Below are 10,589 nucleotides of genomic sequence, written 5' to 3'. Positions count from 1 at the left end.
TTCTCCAAGTTAAGGTCGAGCAGCGGGGACAGGTTGGAAATCTACAAAAAAAAAAAACCATGCATAAAGGAAGAGTGAAGGAGACGCAGTGTGAGGTTTGTGAGAGATGGAGTTGGCTCCTGTTTGGCTCCATACAGTTACTGCCTCCTCACGAGCCATCACACATCAGCAGCACATGAATGAAACCGGATTTAGGTTGTTTAGTAAAATCTAACTGAGGATTGTGATGCATGAATTAAAATCACACATTAGGCCTACAGGAAGAATAGTAATTAACACCATTACATTGATGTGACACAGGAAAACAGCATGCTCCCCCCTTACACCTGACCCAGACTGCCTCAGACCAGAGACTTTAAAAATTACTTTAGCACAACAGCAAAGATAAATGGAGCTGGATGGTCGGTGAGGAAGCAGGTAAGCACTTCCAAAATGCGATTTGGGAAGGTGTAAAGGGTTTTGTGCAGCCCCAGGTGTCTAAGAAAGGCCTGATTATTACCTGCATGGCAGGCTGCTATTTCTACACAGGTGGGTGGGCTGCTGCATGTCTGCAGCAGAGGCCAGTGGAGCCCTTCATTAGACGATCCAATGACGCTCTACCGGGTGCACTTTCACTCACTGGTTTGCTGGGGTGGATGCAATTACTGATTCCCCCTCATAATGGTTATTCCATCACTGCAGAACAGGAGAGCACTATAAACAAAATGAAGCGATAATAAACGTCACAGAACAGTAAAAGCTTCATTCTCAGCGGCTCATACACACACACAGCTATCAGTGAAGACATAATAATGCATGCAAACCCACCCCAAAAAAAAGAGCAAATATGACTCATTTCACTTCTGGTATTTCAATGTTTTATTAATTTAAATAATTTAAAATGGACACAAAATATCCAGCCAACAGTCCGCACAGTGACAGGAGTTCCGGAGGCACCTTTTCCATCAGAATTAACACAACGCTTCAGTGTGTTTCCTTGGGAAATGTAACCCAGCATGCATTTAGAAAAGAGAGAAAACCTGCCCAGGAAACCCTGCATGTGCGACGAGTGGGGAGACAAATTCTATCAAACGTGGAAGCTTTCCTTCTGATGGCCTCTCAGGTGCCCACATGGCTGGTGGAGAGCTGGGTATCTGAGAGCAAAGAGCTGCTTTGTAGGGAAGCAGGGGTGGATTTCTCTAGACTGTCTACAAATAATAGATTTTTTTTATAAAGTTGTCCGGCATCCTACCCTGTTCCCTTAAAGCCACTGGACTAGGTCTTCACACAAAAGCACAAGACAGCTGAGTATGAACATGTCGATTATAAAGAACTCTTGAAAATACTGGACAGTGAAACCATTTTAGAAAAATAAAAAATAAAACGGGGCAGAGATTCAATGAAGAACACAACAGACCTCTTATACTCCCTTGCTAACTCTTTCCATCCATTTGCCTCATTCCGACCACAATATGAAAAATACATTTTAAAAACAGTTAGTTTTGCGTAACAATAATTCTCTACCAATGGTGAACAAACTGCCTTCTTGCGTTTCTACAATTATTTCATTTGAGTACCCTCCCGGTTTAGAATCACAAGTGAGCCTGGCTGAGCAGTACACAGTACCATCACAGCTGCATTTACCAAGATACACTTTAAAAAGACCTGATTTTTCAGTCTGAGGCGATTGTAGTTGAGTCTCATTAACAGGCAGATATAAGAGGCTGTGTTTCAGCACAGTAAAATCCAATCCCTGTATCGTTCATTCACACTGGGCCGAGAGAAAAATACAACGGATGGCATGATTTCAGCAGTAAACGTGTCGTTTTTCTGTTAAAAGTTGAAAAAATATTTTTCATTGTGTCTTTAGGTATGGAAATATTTAACACACCTGTAATGCCAACAGGACAGACGTCAGATATGAGCACAAAGTGGACAGTCTGGATAGGTGGTAGAAATAGTCAGAAAAAGGGAACAAAAACATCTTCAGCACACTTCAATATTTATATTTACACACGCTCGCGCTCTCACACATACACACACACACTGAGGATTTCTCGGAGGTATTAAAGTCGCCTCAATGCACGCTTTTTATCTGCTTTCTTTTTCCCTGCTACATTATTAGTGTTACTACTGTTACTATTGCTGCTGGTGGTGCTGGCTCCATTAGCTCCGTTACCCAGAGCTGCTGGCACGACTGCTGCGCTGGGCCCTGCTCTCTTCGTGGGGTCGCCTGCGTGCTTTTTCGGCTGTGGGCCGTCATTGGGGTCCTGAGGTGCCCCAGAGGTCCCGCCGGGCCCGCCCATGGCGTGGATCTCTGTGAGCAGACGAGCTCTGGACTCATATTCTGCATAGTCCTCTAACAGCAAACGCCCGGCCTCCTCATTCAGAGCCGACTCAGGGTTCGGATGGATGAGAAGACACTTGATTGTCTGTGGGGAAATAAAAAAAGATGGAAATGTAAAAATGGTGCAGCGACAGATCTGATATACAAGTAAAACTGCTGGTCCCACTTACAAGCAAGACATGTCGGAGGCCGAGTTCTGCCTTCCAGTCCCTCTTCAACACGTTGACACAGATCTCTCCCTTGTGGCCCACGTTGGGGTGAAAAATCTTGGTCAGGAAATACCCCTTGGGTGGAACCGCAGGGAAGTCCTTCCCGAGGACCAGACGCATTCGGAAAACGCCACCGGCAAATGGAGTTCCCTCTGTCAAAGCATAAAGAATTCATCTCCTGAACAGTATGCTCTGACTATGCCAAAACTCCAGAACAAGAAAAAGGGTCATAGAGTGGAAACTGAGTTACCAAACAAAAACAAAGACAATCTCTATCCAAGTCACTAAAACAATATACTGTATTCCCACTTGAGGATAATCACTGAAGAACGCCAAGTGTCCAGTTTGGATGCAAATATCTGACAGAAATACCAGCATCAGTAGCCAGAACAATAAAGTGTCGCAGAGAGGTTGCTCTGTGGAGGAGTTAACTGAATGTGGACAAGTGCTTTGTTCTTTAAGGCCTACTTAACAACAAGTCTGAATCAATGAGCTCATACAAACAAGATAGCATGGACAATGTTGACTGTGTGATTCAAGTGGGTTACGTGCCTCACATGTGATTAGCAACATCTACTGAATTCTAAAATAAAGCCCCTAGAAGAAGAGCACGAAAATTTAAAAAAAAAGTTGTCTGTTCCATGAAGCTGGTCGCAGATTTAAACATTTAAGGTCGGACAATCTAAACATATTGAAGGAGACAACAGTCCAATGTTAGCCATCATCAGCGCAGGAGGAAAACAGGTGAGAGGTGTTATTACCTTGGGATGATAATAAAAGGTTGGGCATAGTCTTCACTGCCAAATAACTATCAAGCTACTTTACTGAATATGTAGTGACTGCTGAAATACTGTAAGGTGCAAGTATGCCATGTTTTTTTTTAAACCATAAGCTGCAACTTAGCTAGAAGGTATATAGTACACTTATAGTACACTTTGTGGTTTTCATGTCAACTTTCATGTGGACTTCTCCATTTTTTTTTGTGCACACGAGAATCGTGTGATCACTACCTGATAGTTTGCATGTCCAGTCAATAAAAGTCAAAATGCATGTTCTGTTAATACCTTTCCATATTCCTCTTAACAAGGGTTTTAGGCGTTATAATTGATAGTGAAATAGAAATAATATGCTAGAAAGACTGTCTCATGACAGAGAAACTGATTCAATCTAACACCAATTATGTGACTACTTACTAATTACTTTTCTGACCTGAAAATACTGCATCTTATCAAGCAATCGTGAAGTTGAGACCAGTGTGAGCTTAATTATGTCCACCAAAATTAGTAGAGGAACGTGTTTAATTTTCAAGTGTCTTATCATGGTGAGTAGAAGTTTAAAATGAAACCATTTTGGAATCCTTACCTGGTCCTTCGATGGCTGTATGCAGTTCAGTTATGTCTTCCTCACTGGGATAAATCTTGATGCCCTCGGGTGGGTCTGCCGCTAAAGCTGAAACCTCTTTGTAGACCAAGCGAAGAACATGAGGAGGCAAATTCTCCACATTGGAGTTCTGGAGAGAAACAGGAAGAGGGTTTAGTCAACTCAGGTTGTGCATATGTACAAACGCAGGCCTAATATGACGGGAAATGTAAAATTTAGGGTGGTCTTACTGTAGCCATTTAGTTAAATGACAGGATGTTCACCTTGGTTGACATTAAATAGACTGTAAACTGTATTTATTCCGAAGATAACTGTCCTACAAAATTTTTGAAAAACTCAGATGGACCTTTTTGGAAAAAAAAATATTTAAACAGCACATTACCTGACAAAACTGGTAAAAAATATGGATACACAAAACAGCTTGTTGCGAATATACTGGTATCATAGCTGTAAGCAATGGAAGTAACTATACAGGTATAATACTGGTAATTAATGACAGTGAGTAAACTGGTTTAACGCATGTAAGTAATGTTCATTTATATATTAGTACTACGGGTTGGATTTTTTTTTTAATACCATCAAAACCTGTGAAACAGAGACCTAATTGCAGTGAATAAATACATTAATTATGCACTTGACCTTTCTAGGGGCATTTTATTTTTTATTCTTCAATCAGATGTTTCCCACCACGATTCCCACCCCTAATTAGTACAATACTGGTAAGTATGACAGTGAATAAAGTGGTACAACACTGGTAAGTAATGGTTATGAATAAACTGGTATAATACTGGTAAGTCACGGTAGCAGTTTTGATAAGCCATCATGTTTAAAGTCTCTGCATACCTAATTGGAAAGCCCTTAGACTTAAACTACATGAAAAACCGTGAGGACACTAAACAAACCAATGTCTAGCTGTTAATGAAATCCACACACACAAATACCCAGATTGATGTATTGAAATATAGAGTATAGAAAAGGATCAACCAAGATACAACGGAAATAAGACAAATCCACACTCGACATCAACCGACATCCCGTATCTTTTTCTCTTGCTGATGTCCATACACTGCGTGGATGTTAATGTTCGATTGCTGGTCTATATATATTTATTTTATCATTTTAACTCTTTCAAATAAGACACCTTGAGCTGCTTTAGGTGAGCTAAAAAAGTTCGCCTCGCAAGCATCCAAATAAAATTTAAACAACTTTTAACTTATCCTTTTAACAAAAACATATCAATTATTAACACAATCTCAAAAGCAAGGTAACATAATGAGCATAATGGTAACTTAAACGTTGACGTTACGTTAGCCTTTCATTAGCGTTAGCAGAACTAGCTTAGCCTCAATCTGACAACGTTGATGTTAACGCTGCTCTTTGAACTTCTGACAGAATATTCATATTGAATGTTATTGTTACAAACTTATAAATTATGTATATGTTGATTCTTAATTAACGTCAGGGAGTCCAGCAAGTAGACAAAACCCAATTTAAAAGCTCGACGGCTGGCGACGGCTAAACATCGAATCAAGCTAGCAGCTACTGATTTTAGCCCTTAGCAATAAGCTCGGCAAACCGACTTACCATCTTCAAATGGAGTTCTGCTAAGGCGGTGGATGTCTGGGTGGTGTCAGATATGAAGAGACTTTTCTGTTATGTCTGGAATAAAACTATCTTTAATGAAAACTTAACCGGGTCTCACTGGCTGCTCTTCTTTTCTTCTTTTCGTTGACACAGGAACAAAAATACGATCCTCTGTTTAACCTACTACCACAGACCAATAGGCATCTTAGTGGCATCACACGTCAGAAAACTTTAGCCAATCAAGACACATTATTGTCGTTACGTCGTAGTCGGGGGCCCAATCAGCCACACAGAGTGGAAAACAATACTGATGCTTGGTCGTCATTGGCCCGTTTGAAAAACTCACATCCCCCCATGTATCATATTGAAAAGATAAATCTTAAATAAAAAAGTTAAGACGAACAAGAGTCAAAATAGTAGCATTCTGTGTATATTACAAACAGGAAAGGGGGAAACATAAAATGAACAATATACGTCTATTCTATTTTATTGAAACTTTAGTTAAGTGTGGTAATGATAAATTTAGTTGACCTGACAAGAAGGAGTACATAAAATCATACACAAGTCGAAAAAGGGTACAAGGGATAGGCTAATACAAAAATGTTAAAGACTCATTTCTATTGTGGTCTTGGATGTGGTAAGCAAGTTTAGGAACCCCTGTGCAGCATAATAGTCCTACAGTAAATTAATAAGTGTATATCTTGTTCACTGACAACAAGCTATACAGAGGGTTCAAAATCCTTACAAAGAATGCCTGTAATACATATTTCACGTTTAGAACAACAAATCCCTACTTACATCACTGCTTAGTTTTATTTGTTCCCACAGCAGCAACAATACACTGATTTAATAAAACATTTATTTAATTATGTATTTCAGTTTCATCTGTCTTATGACTAAGACTGAGCACAAATACAAGATAGGGTCCTTAACCAAGTGAGCCAATAGTACTCCTTCTGAAGAGTATATCATGAATAAGGATAATAATGTCACAATAGACTTCTTTATAAAGCCTCCGACAGATGACAAGACAGTCATGTCTTTCATGTGACAAACATGTCAAAAGTGATAGATAGATAGATAGATTACTCTCCAGCGCCTTTGATGGTCTACCTTTACAACCCAAACACTGCTATTTAAATATCCAAAAACTATAAATCACAATCACCACCTTTATCATCTTTACTATCAATACCTAGGCTCTGCACTAGAGGGCGCTTCAACATAACGTCCACAGTCATGACAGCCCGGTGGTCAGTGTGTATATCAAAGGAGATACGTCGCCTGTAACGTTTATTGAATAATTTTATTTATTTGGTATTTTTATTTTAACTTTAAAAACAGAGGCACAACAGATTACAGCGGAAGGATTTTCAAGTGCTATTGTTAATACCGTAAATGGGCGTGACAGCCGCACAACAACAACACAACAAAAACAACGGACCTACTTCCGGTTTCTGGATGTAGCTGTCAGACTCCAGCATCGTTTTAACGGGGAATCGCTTTATCAGCAGGTCAGTAGCCTCATCTAGCTATTGTTGATGAAAATAGTTCACCTTGCTGTTGTTCTGCAAAGTACCAGCGATTAAACTGGAGTTTAATCATTGTGCTGTCACACTTTAGCTTCAACAGCAGGGACGTTAGCTAGCTAACGACTTTTAAGTTATCGTTAGCCTGAATGGACTGTAAACTCTGCCAGCTACATTCATAAAGCTATATGCTCGCTAATGTTTAACTCTGTTAACGGGACTTCTTTTGTGTGCTTGTGTTTGGAAATGAAGCGTTAGTATGAGCGAAGGAGAAGTGTTTCATGAGAAGCAACGATTGGAGCTGTGCGCGATTCATGCACTCAACAACGTGCTCCAGGAGCGGGTGTTCACCAAGGAGACGGCCGATGACATCTGCAAACGGTAAGGTAACGTTTTCGTAAAGTATCGATGTATCTTCTGCTTATACAGTTACAGTGGGAGAAAGAGAGAAACTCGCTGCTAAAGTCTGAATCCAATAAACATTAATTCAAAACAGGGGCGTTTCGAAACAAAATCTGTTTGCTGGTCCCCAGACCCATTTGTTATGTCCCACTCCATACATCACCCCATAATTTAATTACTTTATTAATTTCCTGTCATTTGTTTTACCGTTGTTGCAGCAGCTGGCTGTACCTTCAGTTACTTTTTGTTATCCCACACATCACCTTAATGTCCAGATTGATAAATGTTTGCAGGAGATGAAACAATGTTGAATGTTAAAATAGTAGCAACAGCCTGCCATAACTCAGCAGAGAACGGTAGCACTGTCTTGTTTTTGCTCTCACCAAGGTTATTCCAGGACATCTGTAGCTTCACAAAAATACATCTAATTTGCTGCTTGATAACATATGGCATAAATATTTAGATTTTTTTGCACAGGGAACACTATGAGACTGATGGAGTAACATACAGATGTTGAGGATGAAATTCACTTTCTGACCTAGTTTCAGAAATAGCAGAAACATTTTTCAGATGTTTCAGATGACAAATATCTTATGTTTATTTAAATGAAGGGGATGAAAACAGATAGTGTGTTGTGCAGCTATTGTTTAGTTGGTTGTTTTCTAACTTAATTCGCGGTGAGACCTGGTGAATCATGATCCGAGTAGCTTGTGACCACAGTTAAAGAATTTGCTTCTCGACATCCTGTGACTTCATTGAAAACATTGTTGCTGGATGTTAAGCTCGACAGTTAAGCCCTGACTGTGAAGACTTTCATAAAGAAAAGAGAGCAAACAAAACCTCACAGAGGTCCTGATTCCTAACAATCAGATAAAGAAGAGGTCTTTCCACTGATGGCCAAAATTTAAAACTGAGCTGTACAAAATATGGCGTGGAGGTCCCTTTTTAAAATGCTCTATTGCTCTGATGCTTCTTCTTTACAGGCTAGCCCCGCAGTGTGTGGTGAACCCTCATCGCTCAGTGTTAGGCACAGGGAACTATGATGTCAACGTCATCATGGCAGCACTACAGAGCAGGGAACTGGCTGCAGTGTGGTGGGACAAACGCAGGTGAGAGAGAAACACAGAGCCCTGTTTGAAGCTCACTTTTTGCTCACACTCTTAACCATCTCCAGCATATAATTATGAGGATTTTATGTTGGTGAAGTGGAGGTCCAGTGGGGTTTCTCCAACATAAAATACTTAAATATACTGAACATATGCAATTACCAACTAAGAATCTCTCAGGTGAAAGTATTGTTTTACATTTCCCTTCATTTTTTTGAACACAGGACAGTTCAGAGCCTCTGCATGTCAAAGGTCCAGGGTTTCATTCTCAATGTCCCATCACGAGTATCACTTGGGATCGTGTCCCTCCCTCTCCGGCGGCGGCACTGGCTCGCGGTTCGGCAAGTAAACGGACAATACTACAACCTGGACTCCAAACTGAAGAGTCCCGTCTGTATCGGAGGAGAAGCAGAACTACGGTAAGAATGTGTTTACATCTGTAGAGCATCTCCAGGGCTCTTCCGAGCATTCCTGTAATATGTTAGTATGTGTGTGTGTGTGTGTGGTCTGCCCTGAGTTACATCAAAACTTGCCTTCTGTTTTTTGCCTGAACCCTTGTCTCAGCGAGTGAGTCACCCCACATGAGCGATCACATGGGGCTTACCTCACTGTTTGTGTCTGTTAGAATTCTCTGTCCGTGACCAGAGGTTTTCTAATCTCTCCTCTTGTGTCATCCTTGTTGCTCTTACAGCACGTTTCTCAGCGAGCAGCTGTCTCAGGATGTGGCCGAGATGCTCCTGGTCGTCCGGCGGGAGGTGGAGGAGGACGGCTCGTGGCTGAACTCTGATAACCCCAAGAAGTGATGCCTTGTGACAGGACACAGCATGGGAAAGAAACTCCTCTGGGAAATGACATTTTTTTTAAAGAAAAGAAACAAACACCTCATTACAGAAAACTCTTCAGGGAATGCACTAAAATCCATTTAATATCTACACTCAGACACACAGAGGAAATTCCAAAGAGAAGCAGAGACGTTTGTTTTCTGACATGAAGAACTGTTTTGATTGTTACAGCTGTAGAAGCATTGCTCGGATGTGACCGATGTATCTGCGTTGTTCTGATATGGTACCTTTGCTTTAACACTTGGACGGTGCATTGAAGCTAATATAGTTGACAGGCAAATGTACACTAGTTTGATGATAGGCGGGCTGTGACACGACTGATCTCTCACTGTTTCTTGGCAGGACTATTGCAGTGATTGTGCATGAAAAACCATCTGCAAAAAAGTGAAACCGGACTACTTTGATTATAAAACTAAGATGGTTTAACTGAACCGTGTCTTAGGTTTTTACCACCAGGTTGCCAGAATTAGATCAGTTTTTTTCTGTACCTACAAGATAGATCAAAAAAAGCAGAACCCGAGTGCGCCATCTCTTCCCAAGACCTTTGTTCTAAACCTTCTATGCACTGCAGAGTTAGATTTGTCAGCACTGTTTGTCTTTGTGTGCGTCGACACAGGCACAGGTACTGCGAAGGCATCACCTGGTGAGATATTGAAGGACTACCAGTGTTTTTGCATGTCTTGATCCTTTCACTACAACAATCTACACATGTTACATAGCGTGCAACAGCTTTTTTGAATGTGTTGTGTTATCCTTAAAGGCATTTAGCATCAGTAGAAAAGACATCATCACTTGCAGAGCGGTGAAATGTGGTTGAGATCGATAAGCCATTACAGTGCAAAGTCAAAGTTATGTTATTGATGTGTGATAATGCAGTGGAAGCGGCACAGTAATAATAAAAGCAGACATGACTTTGATTATGATGGATTATCTCTCTCAGCCAGGTCTCCAGGCTGAGTTTCGAACAGCTCTGTCAAAACAAAAGCCTGTAGAAGTTTCAAAGATCAGGAGAATCCATGCAAAAACACTGGTTCTGACTGTATGTAACTTTTATGTTTGTATTCTGTCTCTCTGATTGATCTATGCATATCCAAAAGAATAGGAACACTCTCTCTGGTACACACTAGTGACCTACTTACACATGAACCTATTGAAGCTTATTTATATTAAAGTTTGACTTCCTGTTTTCAGTACGAATCTGTTGTGAAGCA

The 10,589-nt window shown here is 40.6% G+C and overlaps 2 protein-coding genes across 2 annotated transcripts; one reads left to right on the top strand and one right to left on the bottom strand.

Moving 5' to 3' along the window:
• Window positions 1–850: 850 nt before the first annotated feature.
• ube2s (ubiquitin-conjugating enzyme E2S) lies at window positions 851–5,675 on the bottom strand. Its single transcript, XM_069656693.1, has 4 exons — window positions 5,500–5,675; window positions 3,898–4,045; window positions 2,497–2,687; window positions 851–2,411 (listed from the first exon to the last, which is right to left on the bottom strand). The coding sequence occupies exons 1-4, from the start codon at window positions 5,500–5,502 to the stop codon at window positions 2,046–2,048; spliced, it is 708 nt and encodes a 235-aa protein (XP_069512794.1). The 5' UTR covers window positions 5,503–5,675; the 3' UTR covers window positions 851–2,045.
• A 1,268-nt stretch (window positions 5,676–6,943) lies between these two features.
• On the top strand, window positions 6,944–10,571 carry josd2 (Josephin domain containing 2). The gene is made up of 5 exons (XM_069656707.1): window positions 6,944–7,013; window positions 7,281–7,409; window positions 8,414–8,539; window positions 8,761–8,955; window positions 9,228–10,571. The coding sequence occupies exons 2-5, from the start codon at window positions 7,288–7,290 to the stop codon at window positions 9,337–9,339; spliced, it is 555 nt and encodes a 184-aa protein (XP_069512808.1). The 5' UTR covers window positions 6,944–7,013; window positions 7,281–7,287; the 3' UTR covers window positions 9,340–10,571.
• The last annotated feature ends 18 nt before the right edge of the window (window positions 10,572–10,589 follow it).

Source organism: Semicossyphus pulcher, unplaced genomic scaffold (genome assembly GCF_022749685.1).
Source record: "Semicossyphus pulcher isolate SPU_LCO1_2020_fin unplaced genomic scaffold, fSemPul1.0.p SCAF_9, whole genome shotgun sequence".
In the NCBI taxonomy this organism is placed as follows: domain Eukaryota; kingdom Metazoa; phylum Chordata; class Actinopteri; order Labriformes; family Labridae; genus Semicossyphus; species Semicossyphus pulcher.
Note: the sequence above shows the minus strand (reverse complement) of the source record. Positions and strands in the feature narration are given on the sequence as shown.